Genomic DNA, 17,818 nt, shown 5'->3' on the forward strand with positions numbered 1-17,818 from the left:
TCTACCTCTCTCTCTCTCTCTCTCCATCCTTTCATTTCAGTGTTTTTGGCAATTTTGTAGGGATTATCTGGGCATCAGTTCTAACAGATTCTGAGGCTGTCTCATGCCTAGTGGGCTCGTTCCAGGATGTTTCCTCTCCCTAAAGTCAAGTATCTGCCTTCCTGGAGACATTGGGCCTAGGTGTTATCCAGAAAAATTGGGGGAGCCTGGTGGATGGGGACCAGGGTGATGGCACACATTTTCATATTTGTTAGACGCTGTGACCTGCATTTCACCTTATTGCTCCACTTGTTCAGACAGGTCAAAGCCAATGAGTTATTGATGAACAAAAGCGTTAAATATTCACCTCCCGCTCAACTGCCCATACAAATGCTTTTGATCTCTCAGGCTTTTTGTGCTGTGTTCAACTACAGGGTACTGAATGAGGGTTTTCAAGCTGAAATGCTCTCAGCACAGACAGGCATCCAGAGCCAGGGTAGTGGCAGGAGGGGACAAGATCAAGAGGTCCTGGGGACATCAGATCTTCCAGTCTGGAATCCACAGGCTGTTTTACTTGAGTCAGTCATGTTTCATAGGGGAAACTACCCACAGGCAGAATATCTACTGTCAGGGTAGGTGCAGCCCCCAGAGAGTTAGCGAGACTCTCCTGCCTGGCCCAGAGCCAAACTCCAGTTTCCTCATTCTTGGAGAGAGGGCACCTTTCCAGAGAAAAAAGAATGAAGGTGTATAGTTCCTCCAGCCATCAAATATTGAACCTTTATTGTGCAGTGAGGTAGGGGCTATTGTTTTGCTCTGAGTCCCTTCACTACTACCATCTAAATGAGATACTCTTCCAGGAGACTTCTAGAACTCTCAGAAGTGTACCTGCCTTCCATGGGCATAAGCAGCTGAGAATCAAACTTCCAAGTCCCCAAGAACCTCTCCCCCCCCACACACAATGCATCCCACCCAGCCCCCTTAGGTTTATCCCAGGCAATGAAAAATTCTCATAACAGGGACTGAGTAAGAGAGGTGAATGAGAAGAGTCCTATCCCTCTTCCTTCACCAGCAGGTCTCTAACCCACATAGCCCAAAGCTTCAGGGCTGGAGACCAGGAGGTGTAAGGAAGGACTTCCACAAGAAAGCTCAGAAGCCCTTTCCAGAAGCAGTGGGCCAAATAAACATACACAATGTCATAGAGACCTAAATTCCATTGAGAGAGAGAGAGAGAGAGAGAGAGAGAGAGAGAGAGGAGAGAGGAGAGAGATAAAGAAAGAAAGAAAGAAAGAAAGAAATTGGGCTAGGTTTGACCGAGTGAAGCTGGGCTGGCCTGCAGTAGGTCACATTGCCTTGGTGTTTAGCAAGTTGGTTCTTGCAAAGGCGATGATGCTCTCAGGAAGCGAACAGGGTAGACTGCTAATTAGCTGCAAGCTGTGCACCTGTGCAAGCTGGGGGAGGCCTGGTCAGGCCAGAAATGTGGAAAGGTGCAGAGAGGTCTGAGGAGGAGGCAAGAGAGCCAGAGCCCTGGCTTAATTTCCGTAGTTAGGTTGCTGTACACTAGGCCCCAGAAAAAAAACCTGTCCAGGATCTCAGTTTAGAGCCTCCACCTTTAAAGGGAGCTCCCCACGCACTGCCCGGGGAGGCCTAGCCATTCTTCTGCCCGCACCACCTCCCCAAGCTTTTGAGCGATTCGGAAGAAACGGGAATGTACTTACAAAAGCCGGCTCTCAGCATCCTGGACCTGTTGCAATAAAAAACAAAAAAACAAAAAAAAAAAAATGGGGGTCTCTTAAACTCCCCAGGGAAAGTAAAGAGAGAGAATACACAGAAAAATGGCAAGGCCCAGACACCCCAGCAATATCCAGGCCTCCCTGCTTCGGGTGCCCGCCCCCAGGAACTGCGCCAAATTCTCCGCAGAGCTGGAGGCGCAGGAAACCGGTCTCCCCGGGAGTAAGGTCCCTGTCACCTCCCCCATACCATGCACCCTAGGGCAGAGCCTTACTGGTTCTGCCGGCTGCCTGTAACAGGGTCCCCCCACCCCTTACACACACATTGGAAAGACAGAACGCGGGGAGAAAATAGGCCTCTGTGTGTTTTCCTTCTCCAGTCTCAGCCGGGTGGGTGCAGGTTCACTGGTGAGCAGGCGGCCGCGCATCTGTGCCCCCGCCCCAGTGGCGCAGGGACTCCGCTCCTTCTTTCAGTTTCAGACTGGCTTCAAATCCTCCACTCTGACCTCCCCACCCTGCCCCAACCAGCACCCTCAGAACCAGCCTCAACTTCCCAAAGAAAGGCCAGACTGAGCTCTACCTTCCCACTTCTGCTCCAATGCAAAACAAAGAGCAATTTCCAAGGGAAATGAGGACGCAAATGATAACCAAGGAAGAGGCAAATCGATGAGTTTTAAGGCAAAGGGCAATAAAAGCTTGAGATTGCTATCCCACCCCATGGATAGGGCCTCATTTCCCCCCTCCAGCTTTGCTACTGGAGAACCCACAAGACAATCTTTTAAAAACAGTGGCCCTCACAGGAACTGGGGTATAGCTGGAAGTTTCCCATCTCCCCTAATTTTATTCTAGGATGACAGCCTTCGCTGGGAATAAAAAAAAAAAAAAAAGATCTCAGAGGCAGTCATCTCCCTCTCTAGACCTCCCCCCCTTTCTCTCCACCTCACCTAACCACTGCTTTATTTCACTTCTGAAACAGATGCTCAGTTATGGAGGAGCTGAGAGACAGAAGTGAGGAGGTGGAAACCCTCGATTCATAACTTTTTTTTTTTTATGTCAAGAAGGGTGTAGGAAAAGTCTGCAGTCCCATTCTATTTGTTCATTTAAATGTAAGCTGGAATTAGCATGAACTTCAGAAGGATATCTCCCCACCCTGGATGGAAAAGGCAGAGCAGAGAGTTGCCCAGCCACTGGAGTTGTTGGGGGAAAGTAGTAAGTGACTTACTGTTTTCTTCTCCTAGTGGGCAGGGGAGCTGGGAGTTGAACTGTCTCCTTCTGAGCCTGCCGCTGGCTGGAGTCTCTCACTTCCCTTTCACTGCTCCAGGAACCAAGCATCTGCACTTGTATGCTCTTAACCTAATTTATGGTGGGAATTATATTTTGGCTTGTCAACTCTCAAGCCATAAAACAAAGTTTATTGGAATCACGTGTTCATAAATAGCCACTCAGGTCCCATCCCTGAAGAACCATAAATAACCTTAGGCTTTAAACTTTTATTCACTAAATAAAGGTTCACTGCAACTGTTCCCTCACGTTTAAATAGTTCCAAATATCCAGGATGTGAGGAGGTCATATTCATATCAATACCCTTGGGTTTTTCAAATAGCATCTTTTCAGAGAAAGCTGTTTAAGTTGGGAGGTATTGCTATTTGGAAAAGACTGGTTGGTGGGCATGTCTTAAGATTCTTTGGCTGCATTCACCGTGAGTACCATCAACTCCTTTATTTCAATGATTTTCTACTTCTAGATGTAGCAAATAAACAAAAAGAAGCTCAGAGGCCACTTGTTACTTGCTTAGACAAGAAGACATTATATTATTTTCTTCAAGTTTCAAGAGGAAAAGGGTGATTAGGGAGAGGCTGGGTGGGCTGGGGGACTGGGAGTGTTAGTTGGAGTTAACACTTGGCGCTGCATTGTTGTGAATGGGCTCAGTAAAAGTTGAAGGTAGTCACATGCCTAGAGCTTTCTATGATGTGCTTAGATCTGAAAGAGAAACCTTTGCAAGGGACCAAACTGCTTAAAATAGCAAGACTTGGGGTTTGGTAAAGTGAGAAAGTAGAGAACAGCCCCCATCAAAATCTTTGGCAACTGAAGCTCCAAAGCAGGTTATAAAACAATAAAACAGCTATGGTGTGAAGGGGACAGGGTGTGAGGAAGCAAATGAGGCTCTCAAGGAACCCAAGACCAGGAAGTCAGATGTCCCACTCCCACAGTGCCCCCCACCACTACAGGGCCCTGGAATCCACCAACCTGAGTGGGGACCTTGGGGAACCTTAGGAGAATTTTCTGCATGCCCCTACCCTCAGTACCTCACCCAGTCTAGGGAGAAACCAGGAAAAAGGATGGAGCACAGCACGCTGTCCTGCTGAGAAAGCCCAGAAAAGAAGCTTGGGCCTGAAGTTTCATCTGCTGGAAAATGTAACATGGGGCAGAGGGGTCGGGGGAGGAGGGAGGAGATGCAGGTGGGAAAAATAACCCCAGTTCCCACCCAGGGGAATAGACACAAAGAGTGTTAGCGCCCACTTTTCCTTCTATAGCCCATCAGAGTTGCTACCAATGTGAAAAAAATGTGTGATTTTGATTATTCTGGTTAAAACACTGGGTGTTCTGTATAGACTCACAGAGCATACACACATATATGATTTCTAAATAAATTCAATTGTCATACTTCTCACCAGGAAGTCCCACCAGACACATGAAAGAGAGTCCTTTGTAGAAAGATCTCTTTGCATCCCTAGTTACCACACTTTCTCCATGCATTTCTAAATTCATTTCCTCATTGGACTTTTATTAAGAGTAGAGAGCTGGGGGCTATTACTTTGACTGTGTGTATGGCATTCTCTCCTTATGCACTAAAAATGATTATTTTTTTTTACAGTTGATAACACCTGATTCAGAAATATAGGTGGAAATCAACCCTTTTAAATGATTAAATGATGATTTTTTATTTTGCTTGCACTAGGCCAGCAGCATTGAAATTAGTCCACTGTAAAAAAAAAAAAAACTAAGGGGCTGGACAAAATTTTTACTTTTTCCCTTAAGTTAATAATAAGAACTGATCAAAGGGTGTAAGACTTTCTAGGCACTGTGTTGAATTTTATGAGGGTGGATAGTAGACCAAACCAAGGAGGTATGTTTAAAACAAAGCTTAGTTGAAGCACAGTTGTTTTTTGTTTTTTTTTTTTAATTCCTAGCAGTGAAGGATGGTGATTGGAACTTCCTTGCAATCTTTACTGTGGCTTACATGAGGTGAATAAAATGACATATTGAGATAGCAAACAAAAAAGAAACGAGCTGTGCACAGAGAAAAAAGAGAAAAGGAAGAAACGTATTGAAGGCAGACATCTTTAATTACTTTCTAATCTTAGGACCGCCAGGCAGCATGATTAAAGAGAGAATGTCCAGCTTCCCACAGTGTTCCCTATCCACCTCCCAGCACCAAGAATTCTAAACTTCTGTAGATGAATGAGAGTGGGGCAGAGAAAACTCAATCCAGTAAAAAGGCTAAGCACCAGAGAAATAATCAGAACTAGTTTGGGTCAATTTGTTGGATATGACTCACAAGATCATTTAAGGATGGTGGTAATAACAGGGGGGAAGGGAGACACCTTCTTTTTTTAAAATTTTTTATATTTATTTATTAATTTTCTCTTTTGTTGCCCTTGTTTTTTATTGTTGTAGTTATTATTGCTGTTGTTGTCATTGTTGTTGGCTAGGACAGAGAGAAATGGAGAAAGGACGGGGAGACAAAGAAGGGGAGAGAAAGACAGACACCTGCAGACCTGCTTCATCGCTTGTGAAGTGACTCCGCTGCAGGTGGGGAGCCGGGGGCTCGAACCGGGATCTTTATGACGGTCCTTGCACTTTGTGCCATGTGGGGAGACGCCTTCTTAAGAACATATATAGAGTTAGCTTCTGCATAAAGTGGGGACTATGGGTGGTGTTCCTCCCCCATCTGACTAGAAAAAGCCAGTCCTTGGAATTCTTGTCCTGAGAAATGACCCCATGAGGACCCAATTGAGGACCTCCTGTAGGTCTCCTGCTACCCAGAAGCTAGAGCAGTTCTTTGAAAAGAGGGAGTAAGAGGTTCTCAAGAGATATCAGCTGTGTTCCAAATGTAACAGGGTCAACTTTTTGCCTATCTAAAGGGCCATTGCTATTTTGGTTCCAAGAGAGAATATCTTGATCTTGCTTGTCAAGAGATCTCTTGCCCAGAAGTGGCCGGTGTTGAACTCTCATCCAGCACTTAAAGGCTACATGACCAGAAGGGGCAGGTTGTGATGGGATTTTTGTGAACTCCCCAGGCTGAGGCAGAAGGCAGAAGACTATTTAGGACTGGCTTCTGAGGATACAGGCTGGGCATAGACTCAGAGAAGAGTTGGGCAGGGAGTCCCATGAAGAAAGGAAATATGATCCTATACCCCTAGCACTCTACCCCATACTGAATAAGAAACTTTTTGCTACCATGCCTAACCCTACAATGGAGTTGGCTCAGTAGATCTCTGATTTAGCATCCTTTGGAAAGAAGACAGAACACCAAGAAAGACTCAATATTGAGAGGTGAAAGCTAAAAAGAATGAACCCTGGGACAAAAGCATTGATTGGCAGAGTCTAGAAAAGGCTCCAGTTGGTCCCAAGCAGGGCTGAGGTTGGGGTGGTCATCCCAGTCCACTGAGAAATCAGAATGAATATGACACAAGCATTAAGCATGCTTAAGAGTTGAAACACTGTCCTATGCCATTGGCTGAGCTCTGCCTGACTAAGGTAGAAACTGAAGAGATTATGTGTACACTGAGGCAACACTTAACCCAGGTCAATAGGGGCAGAGCCAAAGGAATTAATTTGACAACGGGCCAGAGGCCATTCTAGGTAGAGTCTATAGGCTCAAGAAACAGCAGCCAAGGCCAAGATGGGAGGGGAGAGGATATAGCCTCAAGCAGTACTTATATAACACTTCCATAATCTCAGGGAGCATGCAGGTTAAGGGGTAGGGGTAGTAGGGCACTTCTGGCCTCCTCTGCTGTTGTCCACTGACCTTTTTGCTTTCCTACCCTGTCCCAGGTTTCAAGAGACCAAGAAAAGGGTACTTGCCCTGGGGTACAGAAAACCAAGCAGCTTGATGGCTGTGAATGATTTGTGGCGGTCATGCCAGAAGTGTGCAGTGAGAACTGCTCTCTGGAAAGGCCCAAAGTCCTCTTAATGCCACAGATGTGCCTGTGTGGGTGTGAAGTCTCCCTTACCCGGTAACTATAATGAATGGGCTAGACACACTTTCTGCCAGGTGTAGCCCTCAAATCTGCCTGTAAGCAGATGCCAGTCACTGAGACCCAAGGGAACAGGGTCGAGGTTCACTGTAGTAGGAAGTGTGCAATAAACAATGTATCACAGAGAAGCCCAGAGGTTTGCAAAATAGCTCACTTGGATAGTCCACTGCTTTGCCAGGTTCAAGCCCCTGCTACACTGAAAGAAGCATTGGTGCTGTGATTTCTTCCCCTGCACATTTCTATTTCTCTTCATCTCTATCTGAAAGTCGGCCTGAATGAGTGAGGTTCCAGAGACAACAACAACAAAAATACAAGGCCCAGAACTAGGCCTTGGCTTGGTCTACAGGCCCCAGGAGAGCCTGCTATTTCTTTTATGGCTAAGCCTAGGTCTGTCTTTCTTGTATAATTCAAGGGCTAGATGAGTGAATCAGGCATCTTTCAGCAATAAAGGTCTAGATCTGATTACTGAGTAGAATAGGATAAAAATAATAACGAACATATACTTAATGCTCACTATAGATCAAAATGGTTTTCTTATTTGTTTCTTTCTTCCCTCCCTTCTTCATTTTTTTTTTTTTGACAGAGACAGGCAGAGAGTGAAAGTGATGACAACACCAAAATTATTTCATTCAGTGCAGTAGGGCCTGACTTAAACCTGGGCCATGCACAAGGCAAAACAGCACACTAGCCACATAAACAATTTTACCAGCCCTGACCAAACAGTTTCAAGAACTTAACATGTGAGCTCATGTAAGTAAGACATCAGGAGTAGTGCTTGGTGTATAGCAGTGTTATATATGCATAAATCCTCATAACAACCCTTGAAGATACTCTTACTATACCTTCTTTTCCCCCTCCAGGGTTATTGCTGGGGCTCGGTGCCTGCACCATGAATCCACTGCTCCTGGAGGCCATTTTCCCCCCTTTTGTTTCCCTTGTTGTTGTAGCCTTGTTGTGGTTATTGTTATTGTTGATGTCCTTCATTGTTGGATAGGACAGAGAGAAATGGAGAGAGAAGGGGAAGACAGAGAGGGGGAGAGAGAGAGAGAGAGAGAGAGAGAGAGACCTGAAGACCTGCTTCACCGCTTGTGAAGCGACTCCCCTGCAGGTGGAGAGCCAGGGGCTCCAACCCAGATCCTTACACCTGTCCTTGCTCTTTGCGCCAGGTGCCTTAACCTGCTGCACTACTGCCTGCTCCCCCAACCAACTTTTTTTAAATAAGAAAACTGGTCCAGTTTGCCCTATTTATCTAAAGTAAATATTAAAGAGAGTCTCAATCTAGAACCTACTTTTTTTTTTGCCTCCAGGGTTATTGCTGGGGCTCAGTGCCTGCACCATGAATCCACTGCTCCTGTTGGCCTTTTTTTTTTTTTCCTTTTTCCCCTTTTGTTTCCCTTGTTATTGTAGCCTTGTTGTGGTTATTATTGTTGTTGGTGGTGTCCTTCGTTGTTGGATAGGACAGAGAGAAATCGAGAGACGAGGGGAAGACAGAGGGGGGAGAGAAAGACAGACACCTGCAGACCTGCTTCACCACCTGTGAAGCGACTCCCCTACAGGTGGGGAGCTGGGGGCTCGAACAGGGATCCTTACACCAGTTCCTGGGCTTTGTGCCACGTGCGCTTAACCTGCTGCGCTATAGCCCGAACCCCAGAACCTACTTTTAAAAAAAAATTATTGGGAGTTGGGCTGTAGCGCAGCGGGTTAAGTGCAGGTGGCGCAAAGCACAAGGACCGGCATAAGGATCCCGGTTCGAACCCCGGCTCCCCACCTGCAGGGGAGTCGCTTCACAGGCGGTGAAGCAGGTCTGCAGGTGTCTATCTTTCTCTCCTCCTCTCTGTCTTCCCCTCCTCTCTCCATTTCTCTCTGTCCTATCCAACAACGATGACAACAACAATAATAACTACAACAATAAAACAACAAGGGCAACAAAAGGGAATAAATAAATAAAAATTCGCTTTCTAAAAAAAAAAATTATTTATTGGATAGAGACAGCCAGACATTAAGAAGGGGGAGAAACAGAGAGAGAGAGAGACCTGCAGCACTGCTTTACCACTTGCAAAGATTTCCCTCTGCAGCTGGGGACCTGGAGCTCCAACCCAGATCCTTGCGCATTGTAACAAGTGCGCTCAACCAGGTGCACCACCAGCAGGCCCCGAAGCTACTTTTCTATTTGAAAATTCCTACTTGGCAAGCGCTCAATGTTCCCTTACCAAAAATGAGACTGACTATTCAGTTTCTGATTTAGCGCTTTTAGGGAAGGAGCCCCAGGAACTACTGAGAGTGCTGAGAAATAGTAGGAGCTTAATCTCTAGAGACTGAAGAACCTTAGAGGAAGCAGGGGAAAGAGAGAGACCAACCCTGAATTAGTACTCAAACATAAATCTATGTCCTAGGTAGGAGCACAGAATACAAAATGCAGCCCTGCAGATTTTGATTCAGTAAATTTTGGGTGGCACCCAGCAACCTGAAGTGGAACCCAGATAGTTGCATTATGGACACGAGATTTAAGTTCAGGCCTTCATTAAGAATCCTTGTGAAAAAAAAAAAAAAAGAATCCTTGTGATCCAGGAGATGGTGCAGTGATAAAGCTTTGGACTCTCAAGCGTGAGGTCCTGAGTTTGATCCCCGGCAGCACATGTGCTAGAGTGATGTCTGGTTCTTTCTCTCTCCTCCTATCTTTCTCATTAATAAATAAATAAAAGAAAAGAACCCACAACGACCCTGGATTCACACTCCCAGAGAGATAGAGAGTGGGAAGGCTATCAGGGGAGGGGGTGGGATGTGGAGATCGGGTTACGGGAATTGTACCCCTCTTATTCTATGGTGTTGTTAATGTCTCCTTTCTTAAATTAAAAAAAAAATTAAAAAAAGAAAGAAAAGAAAAGAATCCTTGCAGGAGGGGCTAGGCGATGTCACATCTGGTTAAGCACATTACACACATTACAATGCACAAGGACCAAGGTTCAAGCCCCTGGTCCCCACCTGTAGAAGGAAAGCTTCATGAGTGGTGAAGTAGGGCTGCAGGTGTCTCTCTGTCTTTTTCCCTCTCTATTTCCTCCTCCCCTCTCTATTTCTATCTCTTAATAATAATAATAATAATAATAATAAATCCTTGCAGAGCAAGGGCAGATACCATTCTTCTTCTTCTAGCATTTGCCAGGCAGATACCATAATGGTTATGCAAACAGTCTCTCATGCCTGAGGCTTCAAAGTCCCGGGTTCAATACCCTGCACCTGAGCAGTGTTCTGTTAAAAAAAAAAAAAAAACTTTAAAAAAAATGTTACATATAAGAGGGAGAAGGGGAGTCGGGCAGTTGCGCAGTGGGTTAAATGCAGGTGGCGCAAAGCGCAAGGACCAGCTTAAGGATCCCGGTTCGAGCCCCGGCTCCCCACCTGCAGGGGAGTCGCTTCACAAGCGGTGAAGAAGGGCTGCAGGTGTCTTTCTCTCCCCCACCTCTCTCCATTTCTCTCTGTCCTATCCAACCATGACGATGACATCAACAACAATTATAACTACAACAGTAAAACAAGGGCAACAAAAGGGAATAAATAAATAAATAAATATTTTTTAAAAAGAGGGAGAGAGGGCCAGGTGGTGGCGCACCTGGTTAAGTGCACACATTACAGTGCGCAAGGACCCAGGTTCAAGCCCTTGGTCCCCACCTGCAGTGGGAAAGCTTCACGAGTGGTGAAGCAGGGCTGCAGGTGTCTCTTAGTTTCTCTCCTTCTCTATCTCCCCCTGCCCTCTCTATTTCTCTTTCTGTCTCTATCCAATAATAAATAAAGTAAAAATATTTTGAAAGAAAGAAAGAAAAAGGGGAGAAAAATAGGCAAGAAACCAAAATCAGTTGTTGAAAATGAGTGTTAGTCCTGGTGCTGAAAACGCCGACTGGAATGGGCTCAATGAGGCAAAAGGGTGCGTGGATTCCGTGGGAAAGAGCAAAGATGGGCACCTGGGGCGTCTTAAAGCCACACTAGGACATGCCCAGGGTCTTTAGAGATCTGAGGGCGTCTCCTGTGAATCTGGGGGCCCTGGTCTCCTTCTAAGTGAGCCAAGGTCAAGCTCATCAGCTTGTAACAAGAGGCCCAGAGCGCTGTGCTTCCCAAGGCTGGCTGTTCTGGCGCCCAGAAATCCTGGAAAAGAAAGTGCCAATACCCCAGTTTAGAGCAGGGGCACGGGGTGGCCTTGGGGGGTTAGGACCCCAGGACTGGCCACAACTTGCCCTACCTCCAGATCCCAGTTTCCTGCTCCTTAGAGCCCAGAGCGCGGAAATCGCGCCCCCCTCCGGAAAGGCGGAGGAAGTGAGGTGGCCTGCCACCGGGAACCGGCCTCCAGGGCCTCCGGGGCTCCAAGGCCTCGGGGCTGTGGGTGGGCACCAACCAGGTCGCCCAGCCAGCCAGCCACCCCGGGCTGGGAGCGGCCTGGGAGCGGAGGCGGAGGGCGGGGAGAGGGAGGAGCTGGGTCACGTGTCCGCGCTGGCCCACCCCCTCCCCCAGCCCGCCAGTGCCCGGGGCATCACCCGCGCCACCGCTGCCAGCGAGACTCTTGTCCTACAGCGCCTCCTCCTGGACGAGGTGTCAGGCAGCTGAGCAGGAGGCCTGAGCCGGCGGGGGAAACCCGCACCCGGGCTGCGCGCCAGAGACTGAGTCTTGCCCCAGAGACTGTCAGTCCGTCCTGCGCTGTCCCTTGGGACAAGTGTCCCCTAGGCCACCGGCCCCGCCCCTCCCCCACCCCGACGGCGCCAGGCTCTCGGGCCGGGAGCGCGCATCCGCCATTAATTAGGCGAGCCCAAGCGGAAAATCCCGTCAATTTGTTCATTTTTGTTTGTTTATTTATTTATTTAGCAGCTCTCTGCTGAGCCTGCAGAGCCCCGAAAGGCGCTGCTGGATTGCGAAGCAACACGAGCACAGCCGGGCTGCAAGACTGGCCTGCACTTTGGTGGTCGATACAAGCGCCAAGAGAAAGGCCTTTTCCCAAAGCTCTGAGAAGGAGCAGGCTGGGGAAAGAAAGAAAAAAAAAAAATCTATACACTTTCCCGAGGGTCAAATATATAAAACCTAAGTTGCTAAAAAATATGTGTGTGCTTCTTGAACACTCAAGATAGAAGGGTTGGCTTCCCTCTGACCACTAGCTCGTCGTACCCTGCAGACCGTGTCAAAGGGCGGCTACAAAGTGGGGTGGGGCGGAGAGTCCAGGCGCAGTTTCCTTATATTTAGATGGACGGCTGGGAAAATGGAAATAAGCTCAGCTACTTCCTGAGGGCCCAATGGGAAAAATGAAATAAAATAAAAATGGATAGGTTCTCTCTTCCTCTGGGAATCCACTCGCCCCCTCCCCCAGCGCTGCCAGGCGGGTGGATCCCCGGGCCTGGTCCTTTACTGCACATGCGCTGGGGTTGCGGGAGGCAGTGCGTGGAGGGCTCTGGGCCGCAGTGGGCTGTGCGGCGCACCGCACCGCACTGCGCACTGCACTGCTTCAGCGCCAGCCTGCCCAGGAGCTTGCACTCCCCGTCTCAATGAGGCTGAAAATGTGTTCTTATTTTCCTTTGCAGGAAAACATACTAAAAACCCCGAAAGTCCTTCCTGGCATGCAAGCCCCGTTCTGCCAAGCCACCCAAATCGCCATGTTGCCTGTGTCCTCCTCTCAAGGTTGTCATTTGAATCAGCAATTTCACCTCCAGTGCACGGTTGGTTTCTGAGTTGCTCGTCAAGGCAGGAGGGAAAAACCAGCTTACACCGAAAGAGAGAAACTTTGTCTTCCTCCTAAACAACTATTAAATCTCAATTCCTAGAGAGAGAGGGTGTCTATCTTACACCAATTCCGGAAAAGTGGACCTATATTGGGCTTAAATCGGAATTCCGAGTTTTGGGTGGCTTCTTTCCCGCTTCCGGTGCCCCTGGCTGCCCTGCCCTGCCGCTGCACTGCGGCAAGGCTGTAAATACCTCTTAACAGCTGCCTGCCAGTCCACAGTGAAATACTGTCTTTGTTCCAATTCCCCCTGCTTCTCAAGCTCAGAAAACAGGATTCAGAAGAAATATACTTACTTTGAAAGGCCTTAACGGGGAAATATGTTCCATTTTCAACCCTGATGCTTGGGCACATTCATAATAGCGAACTTCATTGTTGTTTTATTCCTGGTCCTCGGGACACAAACCTTGACTCACCAGCCTGACTAGTAGACACCAAGGCCCAGACATGATACAAGTTTTTTGGTTCCCTGATCTACAAATGGATAGAAGTCTAGAATGTTTATGAGTTCTTAAGAATCCAAGCAGGTTACCTCCCCCATATTCCTCTCCCTCTCTCTCTCTCTCTTTCTCCCTCTCCCCTTTTTGTTGTTGAGTTCATGGAAACAATGGAGTCATTTCCAGTAGTGGCAAAGCCTTCACTGGTCTCCTCTTGGTATAAGTGACCTGAGTTCAAATCATTTTCAGATTATTTGTTCCCTTAGATACAAGTGACTATTTCCTTCCAATAACCTCAGCACTACCAGAAGATTTACAAAGAGCCAGCTCTGCCCTCCATATCTGCCCAAGACATCTCCTGCTACAGTGAACCTGCAGCCTGCCCAGGTTCCCAGACACTTGGGCAGACTCAGCCATCACTCCCAGAAAAGAAGAAGCTGAAACTGTGAACACCAGGACTTGGTCATCAAGGCCACAACTCCTCCTCACCATGGTTTCATTCAACCTTGCCGCTCCTTACACTATGGTGGTGTTGGGGAAGGGTAGTAAATCCCCCACCATTGACCTGCTTTTCCAATATAAAAGAATAATATCAAGCACCATAATACCGTACTAGAGAAAGAATTACAATCCACAGCCACCAGCTTCTTATTTGTGGGCAGACGTCAACTACACACAATTCGTGGTCCTCCATTTTGAAACAAGGGTGAATTCATTGCTATTGACTAAATATACATTCTTACAAAGATACCACTGGTTATTGAGAAATGGTCTCATGACCAACAAGCTTACACCAGAACACTGAGGGAAGCTTTAAGTTAGGATTTCTGGCTGGATGCTTTGGGGAGGGGGGTGATACTTTGCCATGCACAGCTTGGGCCCTTGCGCAATGCGGCAGACCGCAAAGGTTTTCATAGCACGTACACAAGGGAACAGGCAATAGGATTTGAGAACTGCATCTTTCAATGTCATTCAAAACCAGTAAAAGAAAATGGCTTTTTTCCCCCCTGCAAAGTATTTTCTTTTGACTCAGACAGTTTCAGTTCAGTAATTTCGAAAAGGGAAATCTCATTACATAATACTCATTTGTTGGCAAAACTCAACAATACATTTAGAGAGCATCCACTCTGGGCAAATAGGAAACATACGCCATGTTTGAACCTACACATACTTCACATTTCTGAAATGTCTGTTTTTTCCTCTAAGACCTACACGGGATTTTCTGATACTATTACGTCCCCAAAACATGCATCCATTTTGATTTCTAAACAATATAAATCCAGAAGACAGATTATAGGGTGTGAGAGGACCCTTTCTTAGATTGTTAGAAAAAAAAATTGTCCAAGATCTAGAGAAACGGTATAAAATATGTAAAATTCCATTTCATATACTAGGCCTAAATAAAACGTGAACCCTAGACATTGACACCAGTTAACCAAAGTCTACATGGACAAACCAAGCACATCCTGGGTACACTGAATCCACCCCGCCCCCACCCCATCCCTCAAAAACACCTGTTAACTTCCCAGGTACCTCTGACCACAGTCAAACCGCAAAACACTGCTCTATTCCGCAGAGCGCCATTAGTGCCTCCCACCCCTTGCAAAGCAGAGACGCCTTGGAACCCTCTCAATGGTCTTCCCAGAGTGGGGATTGAAGGGCTCCTGGCCCACGAGCTGTGATCCACCCTGGGAACATGGAAAGGAAATGGGGCTTCCTCTGCACTTAGGCGCTCAGCGGGACCCCAACCCGGGAGGGGGTGGGGGAAGGGGACAGGGTCGCTAGCTCCGAGTGGTTAAGGAACTGGGGTGCTGTCAACCCCCCCAAAATCTAGGGGACCTGAAGAAGCTCGGGCTGGGCTCCCCAAAGGGGTGCCCAAGGGGGTCGGCACCCAGGGGTCCCCGCTGTCAGTGCCCCGGGCGCGGGGAGGGGGCGACCCTTACCGGGAGGCTGCGAGGCTGGAGGCGGCGGTCTGCCCGGGGGGCTGCTGTAATCCATCGGGCGCGGCGGGGCTGCGCGCACCCCGGGCGCCTGGGCCCGGCCGTGTGGGAGGCGGTCGCCGAGCAGGCCCGGCTCGGGTGTCAGCGCCTGCGGAGGCCCGGGAGTCAGCGGCTCCTTCCGGGCTCCTCCACCGGCCCTGCTCCCCACCGGCTCCCGGGCGGCCCGGGCGCAGCCGGAGCCGAGCAGCGAAGGAGCCAAGTTGGGCGCTGGGGGGGAGGCGAAGTGGCCGCGGACCCCCGCGATCCTGCAGCCGGCTACTTGAGCCCACCTCTGCAGAGACAAAGGTTAGAAAAAGAGGGGGTGAGGCTGGAGGAAGGCAGAATGCGGGGGGAAATTCGCCTGGGAAATCAGGAAAAAGGCCGTGAAGGCGAGCGGCGCCTGCACATGACCAGCCGCAGCCAATGACGACCGCAAATAGGTCATAAAAAGGTCTATTACCAAGTTGTAAATTTTCTTCAAACAAAAAGGAATTTACTGCAATTCCTTGCGGATTTTGCACATACAGCTCGCAAGCGCCATGTTTTTTTCTCTTTCTTCCCTCTCCAACCTCTCTTCTTCTTACTCCTCCTCCTCCTAATCTTCCTCCTCCTCTCCTCCCTCTCTCCTCCTCTTTCTGCTTCTACACCCCACTTTGTTGTCTGCCTTTCTGGTCTTTCCATGGCCCCGAATCCCCCTCACCCACCTTTTCTAGGAGCATATCTCTCTCTCTCTCTCTCTCTCTCTCTCTCTCTATCTTGAACCCTCCTGCTCAGTTGAGTGCTATGTTAGAGAGAAAATGAGATGTGAGTGTTCTGCACTGCCTGGACGCCCAGGGAGATAATTCTGGCTTTCACCCCACCTCCCCAACCAACCCCTCACTGGGCGGGCCACTAGGCTTCTCCTCCCTCCCCTCTCAAAAAGACCTGCTCCGGACTTTCTGTTTTTACACCCCCCCCCAATCTCCTCGCCAGCCAGCTCCAATGATCTTGTAGAAAACCTAGGCTCTGAAGGCCAAGAAATTGCACTCTGTCCCCACCAACACACACCCCTACCTCTTCAGCACAAATGGGGGTCCCTCTCTGTTCTTGGGGGCTGTAATAGGGAACTCGATAACCAGCTCAAAGGCTGGAAATGGTTTTAAGGTCAGTGCAAGTGTTCAGAATTGTCAAATGTTAAATTCTCCAAAACATCAATTTGAATTCCCAATAACTGGCCTTTATCTGCTTTACCCTCCTGGACTGTCCTGGATTAGAGAAGCAGTCTTTCTGGATCTCCTCTGAAACCCTTTGATCTTCCCCCATGTAATTCTCATTTCTGTGGAATTTAATTTTAGTTTCTCCTCTCTCCTTGCTACACTTCCCCCACCCCCATGACTATTGACCGAAAAGCCTGCTTAGTGCAATATTGAAGTGGAGGGGGCCTTTATGTGTTCAGGGAGGGGAAAAAAGTAGCGCCCCAGTTTGAGCCTTGAAAATGAATAAATAGTTCTTTTTCATCAACAGCAGGAATCACATTCCATGTTCACTCCTGGTAGAAACTGCTCCATTGAACCCACTAAGAGTACACGGCCTTGCTGGTCCCAGCATTTCCCTCTCCCTTAATGAACCTGCATGGCTATCCCATCCAGGCTTCAGAACTGGACTGAAAGAGGTAACTCCTCCCCCACCTATTCAAGGACTCTGTCTTCAGACTTCTAGCTATACTTTTCTGAACACTTTCATTGCATGTTGATGTGTAAGGTCTCTGCTATTAACATCCTCATAGTCAAGTGGATCTGACAAATGGAAGTGCTCAGAGCCCTCTGGAACAGGCCATCGGTACACCCTTGAAATGGTTCCAATGACCTTGGATGTGTTTGATTAAATGGCTTTTGTTGCCATCTGTCAGCAAGCATCATATTGTTTCTAGAGAAAATCAGTGGACTCTAATTTTGTGGAAGAGAACCATAACAGCAAGTAGAGTTTACTAAAGTGTTCTCTCCCACTCCCCCACACACATACCCAGCCCATCACCAGAAATCTGAGGATTCAGCAAACACCAAGGAAGCAGAGGACACAGCGCGGATGTGAAATACAAACAGCTGCAGTGAGGAATAATAAAACAGTATTTTCTTAATTACACAGGAAAATGGGGCGAATCTTCGGGCCCTCCTCAGTCAGTACACTATGCTGGTCGATACATGTGGAGTTGAACAAAGATGGTTCTGCTCAAAAATCTGAGAAATAATCCTAATTGTCAGTTTCCTTCATTATCTTCACTTCTTCCTCTCAAAACAAAAGCAGAGCTTTATGACCCTCCTTTCCAGCTTAGGGAAAGAGGGCTGGGAATGACCGTACCTAAAAGGCAGCCATGTTTGCACTTTTTCTAACAGTGCAGAGGTAACCAATATCCCGGCTTTGTGGAACCTTACGAAATGGCAGTCCTTAAACTGACATTTCTCTAGGACTCAGACCCTCGTACCCTCTTTTGTGTTCTGTGTTTCTGTCCCTTGCAAATACAGAATCCAAATCACTTTGAAGAGTTGTCTCTTTCAATCACTGTTAACATTGGAGAGTGCTGTTTTCCTTGAAATGGTCTGAGGACTTCTCTAAGCAGCCTCACTAAGCGGTCTAGGACAGAAAAGCAATGCTGGGTATATGAACACTTATGCAAATTTCTGCAGCAAAAATATTTTGTTTGCCTGTT

General features: G+C 47.8%; 1 protein-coding gene across 1 annotated transcript; it reads right to left on the reverse strand.

Moving 5' to 3' along the window:
* Nucleotides 1-315: 315 nt before the first annotated feature.
* Nucleotides 316-16,434, reverse strand: LOC132534361 (uncharacterized). Its single transcript, XM_060178285.1, has 4 exons — nucleotides 16,363-16,434; nucleotides 15,097-15,767; nucleotides 1,695-1,720; nucleotides 316-698 (listed from the first exon to the last, which is right to left on the reverse strand). The coding sequence occupies exons 1-4, from the start codon at nucleotides 16,432-16,434 to the stop codon at nucleotides 607-609; spliced, it is 861 nt and encodes a 286-aa protein (XP_060034268.1). The 3' UTR covers nucleotides 316-606.
* Between the last annotated feature and the right edge of the window lie 1,384 nt (nucleotides 16,435-17,818).

The sequence above is a fragment of the Erinaceus europaeus genome, chromosome 18, assembly GCF_950295315.1.
Source record: "Erinaceus europaeus chromosome 18, mEriEur2.1, whole genome shotgun sequence".
NCBI lineage: Eukaryota > Metazoa > Chordata > Mammalia > Eulipotyphla > Erinaceidae > Erinaceus > Erinaceus europaeus.